We start from the raw sequence: 18884 nt of genomic DNA, 5'->3' as shown, positions 1-18884 counted from the left end.
CTCTCTCATCCCTCCCTTCTTCCCTTGCCTCCCTCCCTCTTATTTTTCTCGCTCGTCCCTTCCTCCCTCCCTCCCTCCCTCTCATTGTCTCTCATCCCTTCCTTCCTCCCTCCCTCCCTTCCCTCCCTCCCTCTTATTGTCTCGCTCGTCCCTCCCTCCCTCCCTCCCTCCCTCCCTTCCTTCCTTCCTTCCTTCCTTCCTTCCTTCCTTCCTTCCTTCCTTCCTTCCTTCCTTGCCCTTCCCATTTCCTATATCCTCCCTCCCTCCATTCCCTCCTTCCGTAGGAGTGGACAGAACCCAACAGCTTCAACGTCTGCATCACCTCCTACAAGCAGCTCTTCAAGGGCCACCAAGCCTTCATGAAGATACGCTGGAAGTACCTCATTGTGGATGAGATGCAGCAGATCAAGAACATGACGGAGAAGCACTGGGAAGCCCTCTTCCACCTTCGCAGGTCTGGAGCCCTTCAGAGTCTGCCTTCTCTCCGCGGCCTCCCATTTGGACCACTTGGGTCCTGGTTCTTGTCCTGCAGGGTAGGCCATCCCTGACCCTCCCTCCTTTGGGCCTCGTGTGGGCCAGGAATCCAAATTCAGCTCTCTTTGGTTTACCTTCTGCTGCCGTTTGTCAGAAGAAGCCAAGGACTCTATCCAGCTAGTCCTCGACTTTCAAGCGTTCATTTAATGACCGCTCAAAGTTACGCCCGCACTGACAGAAAGTGACTTATGGCCGTTTTCCACACTTAACAAGCGTTTGCAGCATCCCCAACGGTTCCGGATCAAAATTCAGCCTCTTGGCAACCGGTTCGTATTGGTGACGGCTGCGGGGATTGCGCGATCCTCTTTTGCGACCTTCTGACAAACGGTCAGCACCGGCCAGATTCAATTAACGGCCGGGTTGCTGAAGTGATTCCCCGAACAACCGTGGGAAGAAAAGTCGTAAAGTGAGGCAAAACTCACTTAAAACAAATGTCTCCCTTAGCAACAGAAAAGTCAGCCTCACTTGTGGGTCATAAGCCGAGGGCTCTCTGTACCTCTGTGTAAAGAGAACTTGTGCATAATGGAGTGTGGCGGTGACCTTTGGGGAGGAGAGGAAGAGTCAGGGAGGGAGGGAGGGAAGGAAGGGAAGGAGGCAAAGTAAACAAAGAGTTAGAGAACTGGTCCTGGAATCTACACAGCAGATGCTTAGCAGTCAGATGGAAAAACTTAGGAATGATCCTCCCTAATTGTTAAAAGTAAGGGACGCGGTGGCTCAGTGGGTTAGGACGCTGAGCTTGTCGATCAGAAGGTCGCAGTTTGGCGGGTCGAATCCCGAGTGCCGCGTAACAGAGTGAGCGCCTGTTACTCGTCCCAGCTTCTGCCAACCTAGCAGTTCGAAAGCACGTAAAAATGCAAGTAGAAAAATAGGGACCACTATGGTGGGAAGGTAACAGCGCTCCGTGCGCCTTTGGCGTCCAGTCATGCCGGCCACATGACCACGGAGACGTCCTTGGACAAGCGCTGGCTCTTCGGCTTTGAAATGGAGATGAGCACCGGCCCCTAGAGTCGGAAACGACTAGCACGCGTGTGCGGGGGAACTTGACCTTTACCTTTAATTGTTAGAAGTAGCGGTGGGAAGTTTGGACCTTCAGACTTGCCAGATTTTGTTAATGTAACCTCACACTAAAGTAGGTCCTTTTGTTGGGTGGTTTCTCTGGTTTCTCTGGGAGGGCTGACACTGTGCCTCTCTTTGTAGTCAGTACCGCTTGCTCCTGATCGACACCCCTTTGCACAACACCTTGATGGAACTGTGGACCATGGTGCACTTCCTGATTCCAGAATCTCCAAAGCTTACCTGGATTTCCCGTGAAAGCTGCCAACGAGGAGAACCAAGACTATTGCCATAAGCTCGTCATCAGGCTGCACCGGGTGAGTCCCTCAAGCCGGGTGCTGGAATTGGGCACAAGGCTACCCTGGGGTCTACTCAACAGATAGGATTTGGCAAAGCTGCTCTTAGAAACACAGAAAGCTGGCAGCAGAAAAAGAACTAGAGGTCCATCAAGTTCTGCCCTTTGAGTTTATTTGCTTTTTGTTCCCTCCCTCCCTCCTTCTTTCCTTCTTTCCTTCCTTCCCTCCTTCCTTCCTTCCTTCCTTCCCTCCTTCCTTCCTTCTTTCCTTCCTTTTCCTTTCTTTCTTTCTTTCTTTCTTTCTTTCTTTCTTTCTTTCTTTCTTTCTTTCTTTCTTTCTTTCTTTTTCAGTTGCCTCTTGAAAAAGCACCTTTGGCACAATTGTGACTGGATGACTGAGAACCTTCTTAGACTTCCTCCCTCCCTCCCTCCCTCCCTCCCTCCCTCCCTCCCCTCCCTCCCCTCCCTCCCTCCTTTCTTTCTTTCTTTCTTTCTTTCTTTCTTCTTTCTTTCTTTCTTTCTTTCTTCTTTCTTTCTTTCTTTCTTTCTTTCTTTCTTTCTCAGTTTCCTCTTGAAAAAGCACCTTTGGCACAATTGTGACTGGATGACTGAGAACCTTCTTAGACTTCCTTCCTTCCTTCCTTCCTTCCTTCCTTCCTTCCTTCCTTCTTCCTTCCTTCCTTCCTTCCCTCCCTCCCTCCCTCCCTCCCTCCCTCCCTCTTTTAATTAATATTTTTAATCAATTTTTATTTTATATTTTGCCGGATAATGGACGGCTGTTTATCCCAAGCATGTTTAAACTCATTTCCTAGTGATTAACAATGCACTGAAAGTGGGTTCCATGCTTTCACCATTCTTTCTGCGAAGGGATAGTTCTTTCTACTTTTAAACTTCTGAATATTCACAGCAGCTTCCTCCTCCCTCCCTCTCTCTCCCTCCCTCCCTCCCACCTCTGCTCCACAGATTATCCAGCCGTTTATTTTGCGCCGATCCAAACGGGATGTCGAAAAACAGCTGACCAAGAAGTACGAACACGTGCTCAAGTGCCGACTTTCAAACCGGCAGAAAGCGATGTACGAAGACGTCATTCTCCAACCCGAGTACGTCCTTCTGCGCTTAAACATTAAACCCGTTCCTGTTAATTAACGATTCATTAATCATTAACCATTAACAGGATCGCCTTCAGGATCGCCCAGAAAGGGACGATGCAAGTCCTCTGACTCACAGCTATGCACGCGTGTTGGGGCCAGTTGCTGAGCACCTAAAACGCGTTCAGATGCCACGGGAAGGCTGGTGGCCATCGGAACCTCAAAACCCAGTCATGGGTCCTTTTTTTTTTGGATGGGGAGGAGCGGGTTTGTATCTGTTCTTAAGTAGTCTGTCCCCCCCACGTGGGACCATTACAAGTCGATGGAGGAAACGAGGCACGTCAGATAATACTGTGGGATTCTGCCGTAAGAATTGTACGCCGTGCATGCCCTCGTTAAGTTGGCATGCTGTTGTGACTGTGTGCTTTTTTTTACCCCCTTTCCCTCTTCCGAGCACCACTTGCAGCCTATCAGACCTGCCCAGTTTGCTCTCTCGGACTGGCAACTGTCTCCGTTTGGTTGAAGCAGGGGAACTTTCCCCGAAAGGAAGTGGTTGCAGCCAAGTCAGGAGGAATCGCGTTCCCGCGCAAAATGCAGAGCTGTTTCTTCCAAGCCCCAAGGCCATTCCCCCCCCTGCCCCCGCCATTCCTCCCCGGCCAGCCATGTGATGCCGGTAATGATGTTTTGAGAAACTTTTGTGAACCTGGTAAGCCTCCTGTTGTGATTCATTTTCAGCCTGTGCTCCCAGCAGCTGAGTCTGATGAATCTGAGGAGGAGGAGGAGGAGGGGTTTGGAGAGCCTTTGGTGTCGGAGGGAGGCTCCGATGCACTGCAGGACTCTCAGCCTGGCCTCTCCAGTTGTGTTCTCATGAGGCTCAGCTGTGTGAGGAGGAGGTGCCGGACTTAGATGAATCACAGCTGAATCTGTTCAGAGACGCTAGAAGCAGAAGGCAATCCAGCAGAGCAGAGCAGAGAAAATCAATGAAGCAACTCAGTGAGAGGAGGAGAAGGCAGTGAAAAGCCAGGCCTTGGGACTGATAATAAAAGGGGAAGGTGTGGGCAGGGCTGGTTGCTGAAGGCAAGCGTTCGGAGACATTCAAGGAGAATCCTGGTCTGTTCTTGCTAATCTGTTTGACTCTTGTTTGACTTGTTGGATGTTTTGAATCATGTATTTTTGGTTGAAGAAAATATTCTGTTGCTTTTTTGTTTGAAAGACTTTATTATTTGGAACTGTAAATAAATTTGGGTTGGGTTTTTTTCCCCAGCCTATTGATTGTTAAAAGGAAAAAGGGGTTGTCCCTGACACACAAACAGGGCCGGTCGTAGGCTGGAACAGAACACTTCCATTCTCAGGGCAAGCGGCCTTGAAGATCCTGGTACCAGCTGGTTTGGTGGAGATCCGGTTCTTCTTCCCTTGTTGCTTCCCCCTCCCCATTTCCCCCACCCCCCCTCCCCATTTCCCACCATTCAATACACAGGTCTGGTAAACTCGCAAGATTCCTTTTTCCCCCACCACATAGATGTGTACATCCGAACCAGGCTGTGTTGTTTCTCTGGGTCATAGAATCTATGTGGGTAGATAGGTATATGCAAATATATGTGTGTGTGTGTGTGTGTGTGTGTGTGTAAATTATTCAAATTGCTAATAAAGAATTTTAGGGAGGCTTTATTAGCAATTTGAATAATTTACACAAATAATGAGCTGTCATAAGTTGTGACTATAACCTGTGGATAGCCTTGAGTTAAGCCAAACAGGAAAGAAAGATTTAATTAGCAAGGCGTATTCAAATGACTTGACAAATATTTCAGACACACACACACACACACACACACACGTATACATGTATGTGTATATATATATATATATTTGGTCATATTTATCTAGTGCACATTGGAGGCGGTGACCCTTTGAGAGCTGTATGCAACGAAATTTCATGTTAATGTACATTTAAAGTGACAGTAATGTTATTCTAAGCCTAGACTGCCCCCAAACGCTTCTTCCCCCCTCCCCCTCCTTTCCTCTTTGATGGCAGGAGCCCGGCAAGGTGCCGGGCCAACGATGGAGACCCTGACATCCTGATCTCACGGCTATCACACGCTCCCCTCTTGTAGCGTTGACCCCTTGCTTTCTTCTCCCTGGGCAGGACCCAAGACGCTCTGAAAAGCGGGCATTTCGTCAGCGTCCTTCACGTCTTGATGCAGCTGCAGAAGATCTGCAACCACCCGGATCTGATCAACCCTCGGCTGTGTGGCTCGTCTTACGTTTCGGAGGTGTTGCAGTATGCAACCGCCTCGCTGGCCTTCACGGCGGCAGAAAGCAACCTATGGAAGGTGAGCAGAACGGTGGGCTTGCAAGCTTCCCTGTTGGGCGAGGAAGATGGAGGATCTTTCCCAGCTTCTCTTTCCTAATTTCAACTTTTCTGTCCTGAGGTGTGACCGAGGACTCCGCAACATACGTGTGTGTGTGTGTGTGTGTGAGCGTGTGTATGTGTGCGAGAGGGAGAGATGGACTAGCGATAGAAGAGAACCTCTGTAGCTCAAGGTTGAACTGTGGGGTCCTTGGCACGCTCTGAGTTGGGTGGTTTCCTTGCAGATGTTTCATGACCCAGCTAGGTAGCATCATCAGTGCTAGCAGGGAGTGGTGTGTGCAGAGTGGAGGAGAAGGACTGTGGGGTCCTTGGTGCTCTCTGAGCTTAGTTGCTTTCTTGCAGACATTGCATGACCCAGCTAGCTAGCATTATCAGTGCTGGCAGGGAGTGGGGTGTGCAGAGTGGAGGAGAAGGACTGTGGGGTCCTTGGTGCTCTCTGAGCTTGGTTGCTCTCTTGCAGACATTGCATGACCCAACTAGGTGGCATCATCAGCGGACTAAATAAATGGACTAAATCAAATTACAATAGGTGCCCAGATACACTTGCTTCCCTCTCGGCCATCTTCCAGGTTGCAGACCTGAGTCTCTTTGACCTGATTGGTTTTGAGAGGACCATGACGCGGTATGAATCCCAGGTGGTGCCCAAGCAAAAAATAACACGAAAGCTTATCGAAGAGATTTACACCTCTCCCCTGCCGCCTCCCAGGCCTGCCCCGGTCAAGCTGAAGCCAAACAGGTAAGCAGCACACAGCCTTCCGTTACCTCCGTGGCCCTCGTGCAGCCAATTCTAATGCTGATTGGACTCTAGTCCCTGTTCAGTTTTGCGTGGCATGTTGATAGTCATGGGTGGCATGGGTGTCAATTTCAGAACGCCGTTCAAGGGAGGGAGGGAGGAAGGAAGGAAGGAAGGAAGGAAGGAAGGAAGGAAGGAAGGAAGGAAGGAAGGAAGGAAGGAAGGGCGGGCTTAAAGCATCTCCAAGGATTAGGGCACCAGGCCTGTCCCCTAAATATTTGACTCCCTTCCAGGCTGAGATCATTAATAAGGATGCTGAAGTGGTCCTTTGGCTCACATCAGGAGAGCCCAAATCCTTTCCCTTCCTTGAGGAGGCAGTTCCTCAATTTTTAATAGGACTGAAAGGAGTCTGCGAAATAATTTTTTGCTTGGTTTTGCTTGTCCCAAATGTGCTTTTCCACCAGGCAACTGGACTTTGTTTTTGTTTTCTTTGAAGGTGTTTCGCTTCTCATCCAGAAGCTTCTTCAGCTCTGACTGTACAGTGGGGAATGGTCGGCTCTGACCGGATGGTCAGAGCTGAAGAAGCTTCTGGGATGAGAAGTGAAACATCCACAAAGGAAAACAAGACAGTCCCGTTGCCTGGTGGAAAAGCATCTTTGGGGTAACCAGGACCTGGATGACTGAGAATCTCCATAAGATAAAGGTAAAGGTTCCCCCGCACACGCGTGCTAGTCGTTTCCGACTCTAGGGGCCGGTGCTCATCTCCGTTTCAAAGCCGAAGAGCCAGCGCTTGTCCGAGGACGTCTCCGTGGTCATGTGGCCGGCATGACTAGACGCCAAAGGCGTACGGAACGCTGTTCCCTTCCCACTGTAGCGGTCCCTATTTTTCTACTTGCATTTTTACCTGCTTTCGAACTGCTAGGTTGGCAGAAGCTGGGATGCGTAACAGGCGCTTACTCTGCTATGCAGCACTCAGGATTCGACCCGCCAAACTGCCGACCTTGTGATCGACAAGCTCAGTGTCCTAACCCACTGAGCCACCACGTCCCTGAGAATCTCCATAGACGCTTGGTTTTGCCTATGACTCCCAAGAGTACTTTATGGAAAAATCATCATGGCACCCAACCATTTTTTTTTCTTCTTTCTTCCCCAGATTGTTTCAACCTGTTCATTATGGGCAAAAACCTGAAGGGAAGATGGTGCCCTTTCCTAGCACTCAAGTGCATAGGGCCACCAGCGCGGCTACGGTGGCCCAACAGGCCCAAGGGCGAGGAAGATCTCCTATGACTACGGTAACTGCCAGCCAAGGTGAGAAAGGTGATCCAACTTGGGATTCCTTCCTTTTCAACAGGTCCAGTGGGTTGGTTCCCCTTCACGTTCATCCTCCCTCTCTCCCTCCCTCCCTCCCTCCCTCCCTCAACCAGTCCTTGGAATGAAACCACTCTTCCTCAACCTTGTGCCTTCCTGATCTATTGATGTTCACCACCACCCCCCCAAGTTGGAATTCCTGCGTATCTGGATGAAATCAGTTGTTGAGCAAGCCGAACTCAGTCATCCTACCGGAGGCACGGCTTGAGTCGACCCACCTCATAACGTTCTTCTTGAACAGCATTTCCAGCTGTGGCCCTCAAGCCAGGTTGGGTCTACAGAGGTTGAGTTGTCCGCCTGGGATTTTGATGAAGGATCACCCAGGTCTTTATCCGAGCTTCAATCCAGCTCAGCTCCCTTCGGTGTCTCTTGTTCTCTGAATGCATCCTGAGCTGGCACTTGGAAGCTCCATTCTGAGGGTCCTCTGTGAATTGCGAACCGATTCTGTGGGTTTTTCAACCCATTAGGTGCTCTCCTAGGTTTTTTGGGGGGGGTTTGGTGGGTGGTCTTCCTGGGTTTCAAGGCAGGATTGCTCTTTTTTCGATTCCCTCGGACCGAGACGTTTCTGGACATTTTTTTGTTTTTGTTTGTTAAAAGTGATACGCCACCCATCTCGCCATCCGGCAGATTTCATTTGGGTGGATTTCTCTCTCTGCAGAGCTGCCCCCTTTTGATTTGAAACTTTCGGAAAGGGAAATTAAAAAAAAGAGTGACAGCAAATTGTCCTGCTCTTTCCGGAGATGGTCCAGGCAGGGGACTTGGAGCTTTGAAGGCTGAAATTTTGCACGCAAAGCTTGCTTTTTTTTTTTTTTTAAAAAAAGAAGAAGTCAGTCCCAGCCCGTTCACTAACATTCTGGGGGGAATCTCAATTTTGGCCCGCCCTGGAAGAGACTTGATTGTGCTTTGTTTGAAAACCTGGAACGGAGGGCATCGAAGCATTCACGCACAACTCCTTTTACCTGTGTTCATCCTCTTTTTGTTTTTAATGTTTCAGTTTGAGCTGAAAGTGAACATTTCCAGGCAGTGTGGTTTAAACTGTGTGTGTGTGTGTGTGTGTGTGTGTGTGTGTCTTTGGTCCCAACTTCACTGAGAAGCTAGGATGGGCATACTGCTAAGCTTGTAAGCCGCCCTGAGTCTTTGGAGAAGGGCGGGATATAAATGGAATTAAAATAAAATAAATAAATGATAAAGCTGATTCCTTCAGGGCACCCCTATTTATTTGCTTTTGTTTGTATCCCACCACTATTATTTTTACAAATAACTCAAGGCAGCAAACGTATCCAAGACACCTTTTTTTCCCCTCCTGCTCTTTTCCCCACAACAACAACCCTGTGAGGTAGGTTGGGTTGAGAGACGGTGGGAGGGACTGGGTCAGGGTCAACTAGAACTCACAGTCTCCCGCTTTCTAGCCTGGCGCCTTAACCACTAGACCAGGGGCTGGCAACCTTGGCCCCTTCATGACTCGTGGACTTCAACTCCCAGAATTCCTGAGCCAGCTTGGCTGGCTCAGGAATTCTGGGAGTTGAAGTCCACCAGTCATGAAGGGGGCCAAAGTTTCCACCATACTGGCTCAGGAATTCTGGGAGTTGAAGTCCACCAGTCATGAAGGGGGCCAAAGTTTCCACCATACTGGCTCAGGAATTCTGGGAGTTGAAGTCCACCAGTCATGAAGGGGGCCAAAGTTTCCACCATACTGGCTCAGGAATTCTGGGAGTTGAAGTCCACAAGTCATGAAGGGGGCCAAAGTTTCCACCATACTGGCTCAGGAATTCTGGGAGTTGAGGTCCACGAGTCATGAAGGGGGGCAAAGTTTCCACCATCCTGTCTCAGGAATTCTGGGAGTTGAAGTCCACGAGTCATAAAAGAGCCAAGGTTGCCTACCCCTGCCAACCCTGACTCTCTTTATACCACCCCAGCTGTCTTTTGATAAAGATGGAGAACTTCACGTTGGAAAGCCTTGAAGCAAAGAGCTAGCAAACCAACCTCACACGCACACAGACACACAGACACACACACGCACCGCTCTGCAAGGAAAGTTGTGTTCACGTGCGTTTGTGCATGCGTGTTTGTCTGCCCCGAGACTGAATTCGCGCAGCGGAGTCACTTTTCAGCCCCTTGGTTTAAGCTCCCAAAGGCCTCTGGATTTTTCTTGCTTTTTTTTTTTGTTGTTGTTGTTCTCTCCCCCCCCCCCCCAAGGCGACGTGTCTGTACTCGGGCCCACCCCCCCCACCCCCAAGGTTTAAAACTGACCCTTGCAATTTCTCTAACCCTTGAAATGAAAAAAAAACCCAAAAGAAGGAGCGACTCTAACCGCTTGCCCCCACCGACCTTATTGATTGCAGCTGCCGTTGCCGTCTCCTCTGCTGCAAGCGCAGCAGCACCACAATTGCAGACGGCCCCGTCTTCCTCCAGTGTTCCTCCACCGCCACCTCTTCCTCTTCCTCTTCCTCCTCCAAGACATCAGCCAGCAATGACCTTCGCCACCGCAACTAGCCCGGCCCATCCAGTGAAAGTGCGGGGCCAGGCTACTACCCAAGGCCTCCAGCTAGGGCAGGCCCAGCCACAGGCCCCCCCACCCACCATCCAACCGAGCGTCCTGCCTCAGAGGCTCGTGTTAACCAGTCAGGCACAAGCCCGGTTACCCAGTAAGTGCCCCTCTGCCCCTCTACTTCCCAAATTTCTCCAGCTTCCTTCTCTCTTCCTCCTCCTCCTCCTCCTCCTCCATTCCTCCTCCTCCTCTTCTTCCTCCTTTTTTCCGAAGCTTCCCTGAGGTTAAGTTATTAGGCACCCTTAAAAAAAAAATATGTGTGCACAGGGATCCGTGTACAGACACAGATATATTTGGATGGGGGCGCCCTTTGCTCCTTCCCTTCCGTTCTCCTGTTTGGAGTTTGCCTTGCTCGCCATTTTACGTTGCTTATTTGATTTTCTTTTTTTAAAAAAAACATCTGTTTTAAGTGCAACATTTAGAGAAGAAGGAAAAATAAAACACAGCTCAGGAAAATGGCTGTGAACATACAGGTAGTCCTCGACTTGAAACTTTTTGCTGAGGGACGGTTTGAAGTTAAATGGCGCTGAAAAAAGTGACTTCCCCCCCCCCACCCCCACTTTTAACAACCGTTGCGGCATCCCCACGGTCAGGTGATCAAAATTTGGACACCGGGCAACTGGCATGTCCTTACGACAGTTGTGCTATCCTTGTTGTTGTTAGCTGAGAAGTCATGTCCGACCCATCGCGACCCCATGGACAACGTTCCTCCAGGCCTTCCTGTCCTCTACCATCTTCTGGAGTCCATTTAAGCGATCCATTTGTGCTATCCTAGGATCACGCAATTCCCCATTTGTAGCCTTTGCACAGCCAAGTCATTGGGGGCTGCCGGATTCACTTGAACGAAGGCATGATTCACTTAACAACTGCAAGGGTTCATTTAAGCAACATGACCAAAAAATAAAAAAAAGGTTGTAAAGTGGGGCACAACTCGCTTAAGAACTGCCTCGCTTAGCCACGGAAACCTTGGGCTCCATTTTGGTCATTAAGTCGAGGACTACCTGTTACATTAGTGGTGTCAACTTAATCTCACTTCTTCTGCATGTTTCCCCCCCCCCCTCTTGGTCAGCCTTCCTTGGAAAGTTTTTTTTTTAATTAATTTTTGGAAAGAACAAATTTATCCTAATTTAATTCTCTCCTTGGTTTTTTTTTTGTTTGTTTTGTTTTTTGGAGAACACTAACCACATCTTGGCTAAAAGAATGTCTCTTGCACAGGAAGGCGCACTCCGTAAGGAAGAATGGGAATATGGCTAGGAACAGGCTAAAGCGGTCTTGTTTCCGATGGTAGATGCGCCGTTAGTGCATCTGGAGCAGAGGTGGGCAACTCTGGCCCCTTTTGCGACCTGTGGACTTCAACACCCAGGATCCTTTGAGCCAGGATTTCTGGGAGTTGCAGTCCACAGGTGGTAAAGGGCCCAGAGTTGCCCATCCTGGCTTCAGAGGTCTCTTGAGCACTGATGTACTAATGTTTTCCCGGGAGAACCTGCTGCCTTTGTAAAAGTCAAACGTGCCACGCTCAACTCCAAAACTTGGGAGAATTGAAGTTTGGAAGCCTTGCAAGCATAGACGAAAGGTTTCCAGGCATTGAACATCCTGATTTTTATTTCTTTATTATTTTTTTCCCTGATTGATTTTACGGAGAAGCTTTTAGCTTCGCGTGAACAGAGCCTGAACTTCACCTTTACATTGCAGGGTGACACACAGACCAAAAAAAAAAATGGTCACTTCCAAAGCAAATAAACCTTTAATTCTTCCTCCGAGGGGGCTCTGCGAAAGATAACCTTCTATGCATTGAAAAATACATTGGCCGAATCCAAATTATTTTGGTTAGGGCTGCATGAGCTTAACGATCCCACCCACACACCCCTCCTCGGTACAAAATTCATCGCTGCTAATTGGATGTTTCAAATCAACTGGGGGAAAATTAAACCCTTTGGGATGGCCTGCAAATGTGATTGGGAGGCCCAGTGAATCTGCTTCGCATTGATTTCCCCCAAGCCCCCCGAAACTTGCTAAAGCCCTAAAAGAAGAATCTTTTTTTTTCTCCCTTCCCGGTAAATTATTCCACGTGCCCCGTTGCTTTGTGAATTCCTGCCTCTCTCGAGCTGCGGTTTGTAGTTTGCTTTTGAAAAGGCGGTAGAGGTCTGACTTTAAGGACTTTTCTGCTCTCTCTCTCTCTCTCTCTCTCTTTCCGAAGTGTCACGTGAGTTTTTCCAGGTCACGCTTGTTCACCTGTGAAAAGAGTTAAGGATCTCTGCCCTCGGCCTGCCCCGATCCACTCACCCCGTCCTGCCTTTAAAAGAAACTGAGCCGACGCAATTGGCCCGTCACCTGTATCAAAGCTGTACCCATGGAACTTCTTGGATGACACTTCCCTCCTCCTCCTCCTCCTCCTCCTCCTCTCCCTCCCTCCCCCACCTCTCCATCTCTGCATGTGGTTCGCGTCCGTTTTACTAACCACGACGAGAGGAAACCCAAGGGGATGTCTGGGAGAAGCCCCCACCCCCCCTCACCCTCCCCTTCTTCACGGGTGCTTCCACCCCTCTCGCCCAGCCGGTGAAGTGGTCAAACTAGCCCAGCTGGCTTCCATTTGCAGGGGCCCAAGGCCGGATCGCGCAGCCGGAGACGCCGGTGACGCTGCAGTTCCAGGGCAACAAATTCACTCTGTCGCACAGTCAACTCCGCCAGCTGACCGCCGGCCAGCCTCTGCAGCTGCAAGGTGAGGCGCTTCGAAGAGCACACCTGGGGAGCTTTCCCCCCTCCCCTGCCCGTCCCCAGGATTTCCTCAGCGTGGGTTGGCGAGCCCTCCCGTGCTTCCTGGGACGTGTTTTGGATTTATTTTTATTTTTTTTTGCCTGGTCCTCCGGTGGGAGACATTAAGGGCAGTTGTCAAGCTAACCCTCCCGAATCTTTCCTGTCCTGGAGATAGCAATAGCGCTTAGACTTATATACCGCTTCACGGCACTTCACGGCCCTCTCTAAGCGGTTTACAGAGTCAGCATCTTCACCACCACCACCACCCCAAAAAAACCAAGCTTTTACTGACCTGGGAAGGATGGAAGGCTGAGTCAACCTTGAGCTTGTCAGGATCGAACTCCTGGCTGTGGGCAGTGAGTTAGCCTGCAATGCTACATTCCAGCCACTGTGCAGGAAGGAAGGGAGGGAGGGAGGGAGGACAATAATAACAGCACTTGGACTTATATACCGCTTCACAGTGCTTTACAGCTCTCTCTAAGCGGTTTACAGAGTCAGCCTCATGCCCCCCAACAATCTTGAGTCCTCATTTTACCGACCTCGGAATGACGGAAGGCTGAGTCAACCTTCACCCGGTGAGAATTGAACTCCTGGCAGTGGGCAGAGTCAGCCTTCAATGCTGCATTCTAACTACTGCATATCATGGACAGACGGACGGACAGATATAAGGGAGGAAGGAAGAAGGAAGAGGAAAAGGAAGAACAATAGCAGTAGCCCTTAGACTTATATACCGCTTCACAGTGCTTTCCAGCCCCTCTCTAAGCCGTTTACAGACTCAGCCTCTTTTCCCTCAACAATCTGGGTCCTCATTTTATTGACCTCGGACGGACGGAAGGCTGAATCAACCTCGATCCTTGGAGATCCTCAGCAACTAACAGAATCCATCCTTCTTGAAGGCCCCACCCCAAGGAATCTACGGGTGGTTGAAGTGCACAAAAATAGTCCTTGATTTACAACCGTAACTGACCCCCCCCAAATTTCTGCTGCCAAAACGAGGCGGTGGTTAAGTGAGTTTTGCTCCCTTTTGCGACCCTTTTTGCCAGCAAAATTAAAAGCGAATCACTGCAGTTGTTCAGCGAACGCACATGGCCCCAAAGGGAACCCTGCTGACTTGGCTTGTCGGAAGCCGGCTGGGAAGCTCACCATGAGGTGATCACACATCCCTGAGATGCTGCAACCGTGCGTGTCGGTCGCCAAGTTGCCCAGATTCCTTTTTCTTCCCCCCCCCCCCCAGCAGTTTGTAACCTTTTTTTTTAGATTGTAGAATAAAATGCAAAAATACCGGAGCAAATAGCAAGACGCAGTGGGAAAGGAAAGTGAGGGGGAGAAGGGAAAAAGAAAAGAAAAGGCAAAAAATGATTTCCAAGCTTCCTCCATTGCAGTAGAACAGGGGTCTTCAAGCGTGGCCCTTTTACGACGCGTGGACTTCAACTCCCAGAATTCCTCAGCCAGCGATGCTGGCTGAGGAATTCTGGGAGTTGAAGTCCACGCGTCGTAAAAGGGCCACGCTTGAAGACCCCCTGCAGTAGAATGAAACGTGACTTTTCCATAGTCATATAAACTAGCCATTTCTAGAAGGACAAGTCAGTCTAAAAAAAAAAAAAATTAGCGAAACGCCAAAGTCAAAAGTTTCCAGTGCCAAAATCCAGAAGTGTCCAGGTTTTGGTCACGTGACCACGTTGGCTGTAAACCTTGCCTAAGAGGAGATGTTCAAAATCAGTGGCAGGGTCTTCCTTCAGTGGGCACTCCATAACTTCCTCCATCTTCGATTTCTACCTACCAGGCAGTGTCCTGCAAATCGTTTCAGCTCCGGGCCCCCAGTATCTCAGACCCCAAGGCCCTGTGGTGGTTCAGACAGTGTCCCAGCCTGGAAGTGTCCAAAATTCTCTGAACGCCCTAGGCAACCAGCATCCGGCGGGCTTGCAGTCTTCGGCAGGAGCTCAGCCAGGTAAGGAGCCTCCCTTTGCCTCCGTCTACCTTTACCTGCCCAATTCCTACGTTGCTCTTACACTCAGAGCGCTAACGAGAGAATTAACGGACCGGAACTTATCACTGGAGCCACTGCAAGTGCAGTGTTTGCAAACCATAAATGTGAACGTTCAAATTTTTTTTTTGTTTTTTAAGTGCCCCTTAGAAAGCTTTGGTTCGGAAAGGCGGTGGCCCTTAAGAGTTTTTTTTTTCAGAATTAGAATAACAGAGTTGGAAGGGACCTTGCACGTCATCTAGTCCAGCCCCCCCCCCCCAAGCAGGAAACCCTACACCATTTCTGACAGATGGCAGTCCAGTCTCTTCTGGAAAGCTTCCACACTGATGAAGCTCCCACAACATCTGAAGGCAGCTTCTGTTCCGCCGTTAGATTGTTCTCACTGCCAGGAAATTTCTCCTTATTTCCAGGTTGATCAGTTTTCATCCATTGCTTCTTGTCCTGCCTTCAGGAGCTTTGGGAAATAGATGGACCCCCTCATTTTGTGGCAGCCCCTCAAATATTGAGGCACTGCTCTCATGTCCGCTCTGGTCCTTCTCTTCATTAAACTAGACCAGGGGTCAGCAACCTGAAACAGTGAAAGAGCCACTCGGAACCGGTTCCCTCACAAAAGGAAAAACTGGGAGCCGCAAAAAATATGTGCGCATGCGCATTCATGCACACATGCACAGAACAGGGTTTGACTGAAGAGTGGAGCCAAGGCGAGATATGCACCTACCCTGCATATTTGAATTGATTGGTTGAACTTTTTTAGTCCCACTTTTTTTTTTTTTTTGGACTGCACATGGCAGAGGACTGGGAGCCGCAGGAGACGGCTGAAAGAGCCACATGCGGCTCCGGAGCCGCGGGTTGCAGACCTCTGAACTAGACCTACCCAATTCCAACAAACGTTCCTTATATGTTTTAGCCTCCAGTCCCCCAATCCTCTTTGTTGCTCTTCTCTGTACCCTTTCTAGAGTCTCGACATCTTTTTATAGTGTGGAAACCAAATCTGGTTGCACTATCCTAGGTGTGGCCTTAATAAGGCTTTATAGAGTGGCATTAGGGCCTCCCCTGATCTTGGCTGAAGGTAATCTCACCCTCTGTACACCTAGGTGAGATTTCTGATCACACTCGGGTGACTAGGAAGTAGTGAAATGCAAGGATGCCGTGGATAATCAGGGCACAGAGTGCAGCTGGTCCTCGACTTAATGGCCATAATTCAGCCCAACAGCTCTGTCGTCAAGCGAGACGGTTGCTCAGTCAGTTTGGCCCCATTTTCTTGCCACGGTCGCTAAGTGAATCACTGCACTTGTTCAGTTAGTCCCTCGGTCGTTAAGTGGATCCGGCTTCCCCCATCGACTTTGCTTGCCGCAGAAAGGGGATCACGTGACCCCCCCGGGACCCCGCCACCGTCATAAATATGGGTCAGTGGCCAAGCATCTGAATTTTGATCACCTGACCGTGGGGGGAGGGGGAGTGTGGAAAAACGGTTGGAAGTCCCATTTTACAGGGCCGTCGTAACTTTAGACGGTCGCTAAAGAAACTGTTGTAAGTCAAGCAGCGCCTGTCTGAATGCGGCCGGCGACCTCCACAGCCTGATTCAAGAGCGAAGTCGTTTATGAGGGCATGCTGGAGCTGTATAAACGCTTGGTTTCCGTCTGAATCTCTCTTTCCAGGAAGAAGCCTGGGTGCCAGTTTGGCGTCGGGAGACTCTGCTTCGTCGCTGAAGTCTGGCATTCATGGCGGACACTCCCAGGTACCGAGGCTTAGTTTGCAGCACTTGTGAACGTCTCTTTCGAGTCCCCTTTTGGAACTGGTGTACTAGATGCAGTGTGCCACGGTCTGTCTTTCTTTCTTTCTTTCTTTCTTTCTTTCTTTCTTTCTTTCTTTCTTTCTTTCTTTCTTTCTTTCTTTCTTTCTTTCTCTTTCTTTTCTTTTTCTTTGTTTTTCTTTCTTTCCTTTCTTTTTTCTTTCTTTCCTTCCTTTCTTTCTCTCTCCTTCCCTCTTTTTCTTTCTTTCTCTGTCTCCGTCTTTCTTTCTTTCTTTCTTTCTTTCTTTCTTTCTTTCTTTCTTTCTTTCTTTCTCTTTCTCTTTCTTTTCTTCTCTTTCTTTGTTTTTCTTTCTTTCCTTTCTTTTTTCTTTCTTTCCTTCCTTTCTCTCTCTCTTCCTTTCTTTCTCTCTCCTTCCCTCTTTTTCTTTCTTTCTTTCTTTCTTTCTTTCTTTCTTTCTTTCTTTCTTTCTTTCCTTTCTTTCTTTCTTTCTTTCTTTCTTTCTTTCTTTCTTTCTTTCTCTTTCTCTTTATTTTCTTCTCTTTCTTTGTTTTTCTTTCTTTCCTTTCTTTTTTCTTTCTTTCCTTCCTTTCTCTCTCTCTCTCTTCCTTTCTTTCTCTCTCTCTTCCTTTCTTTCTCTCTCCTTCCCTCTTTTTCTTTCTTTCTTTCTTTCTTTCTTTCTTTCTTTCTTTCTTTCTTTCTTTCTTTCTTTTTCTCTTTTCCTTTCTTTCTTTCTTTTTCTTTCTTTCTTTCCTTTCTTTTTTCTTTCTTTCCTTCCTTTCTCTCTCTCCCTTTCTTTCTCTCTCTTTCTGTCTCTCTCTCTCTCCCTCCCTCTTTTTCTTTCTTTCTCTGTCTCCCTCCCTCTTTCTTTCTTTCTTTCTTTCTTTCTTTCTTTCTTTCTCTTTCTTTCTTTCTTTCTTTCTTTCTTTCTTTCTTTCTTTCTTTCTTTCTTTCTTTCTTTCTTTCTTTCTTTCTCTTTCTTTTCTTTCTTTCTTTCTTTAATTTGACACCGATCTCATAACAAAATGATTTTAAAGCTACTTTTTCAATTGACTGATGGTGATTTTATTTATTTGTTTGTTTGTTTGTTTATTTAATTGTTAATCTTCAATTCAATTCAGTCTAGTAAAAACTTTATAGTTCAAGTCCTAAACAGGGACCCAAGTAAGGTAACGTCTGCATGTAGAGTCAGTTCCGAGTAAGGTGGGTTTTTTTGCAAAGGATGATGATGATTGTTATTATTCAAGCAATATAGAAACCACTATGAAGACAACCTTCCCCCCCCCGCCCCCCCCGCCCCCTGGTAGAAACTGAGATGGAGGATCAGTGCAATTGTAATCACTGAAACCCCCAAACCTAACTTTCCTACAGGGTGGGGCACTTTTCACTGTACAGCGAAGGTCACCTGATAGATCCTTGTTGGGATGCAGAAGAACGTTTGCAATTCAGCGTAGGGCCGTACCAGCAGGCAGCTAGAGAACTTTTATCTTCCTAATTTTAAGAGTGTGAACTCGCTCCGCGGTCTTCCCTCACTGCTCTCCTTTTTGTCTGCTGCCAAAGGAGTCGTTTGAGGAGAAAAACAGGCTTCTGAAAGAGCGCTTGGACAGGATCTTTTCTTGCAACGAACGACGTTGCTCCAGGGCGCCCGTCTACGGCCAGGACCTTCGTAGGATGTGCTCCCTGGTGGGCGACTCCAACACGACCCCTCAGTTTTCCGGCGCAGCCGGCAAGTGGAGGTGGGCTGGCTTTGTCAACTGCCGCCTCTCCAAAGGTCATCAAGACCCTCTTCAGGGCTTGACACGGCAGCTCGAGCAGCAGCAGCAGTCCTTGAAGGACACCATCAGCAGGTGAGTCCTTGGCTGGAGCTTCCTCCTCACAGCACTTAGCCAAGGGCACTTGAGGAATTGTGTAAAGCCCAGGTGTTGTCCAGTTTTATTTATTTATTTATTTATTTTAATTCCATTTATATCCCGCCCTTCTCCGAAGACTCAGGGCGGCTTACAAGCTTAGCAGTAGCAAGCTTAGCAGCTTGAAGACTTGTGGACTTCAACTCCCAGAAGTCCACAAATCTTAAAAGTTGCCAAGGTTGGAGACCCCTGATCTAGTTAATCTTTACGGGCTCATGAGGGAACTAATTTGAGCCTCAGGTGATGGCAGTTGGAAGGCGGGTATATTTCCTCCCATTCTTCGCTGCCAAAGAGCCGCGCGTTTCTTGGCCACCCTTACAGTCGTAAGGTACCGAAAAGGCATCTGCTCCTTCATCCGTGCCTCGCTAACCAGCCAGGTGGCTCTGGAGCAGGATGGGGAGCTACAAGCTTCCAGATGTTGCGCAACTCTTGACCTGCCTTTGTAATGTCTAGTCGCAGTACCTCATTCAGAGTTGGGAGTTACGCAGCTGAGCTTTGAGC

The 18884-nt window shown here is 48.7% G+C and overlaps 1 protein-coding gene across 1 annotated transcript in view; it reads left to right on the top strand.

Annotated features, from left to right (window-relative positions):
* EP400 (E1A binding protein p400) overlaps positions 1 to 18884 on the top strand; it is an 83950-nt gene that overhangs the window by 29311 nt on the left and 35755 nt on the right. Inside the window, 13 exon segments of the mRNA XM_083373216.1 lie at positions 285 to 454; positions 1732 to 1811; positions 1814 to 1840; positions 1843 to 1904; positions 2846 to 2982; positions 5114 to 5300; positions 5908 to 6074; positions 7225 to 7379; positions 9782 to 10084; positions 12584 to 12706; positions 14525 to 14689; positions 16384 to 16463; positions 18037 to 18323. Of these exon segments, the coding sequence (XP_083229342.1) occupies positions 285 to 454; positions 1732 to 1811; positions 1814 to 1840; positions 1843 to 1904; positions 2846 to 2982; positions 5114 to 5300; positions 5908 to 6074; positions 7225 to 7379; positions 9782 to 10084; positions 12584 to 12706; positions 14525 to 14689; positions 16384 to 16463; positions 18037 to 18323 (1943 nt within the window).

This window comes from Vipera ursinii (assembly GCF_947247035.1).
Source record: "Vipera ursinii genome assembly, chromosome: 14".
NCBI lineage: Eukaryota > Metazoa > Chordata > Lepidosauria > Squamata > Viperidae > Vipera > Vipera ursinii.
The sequence above is the reverse complement of the archived record's forward strand: the minus strand, read 5'-3'. Positions and strand labels throughout refer to the sequence as shown.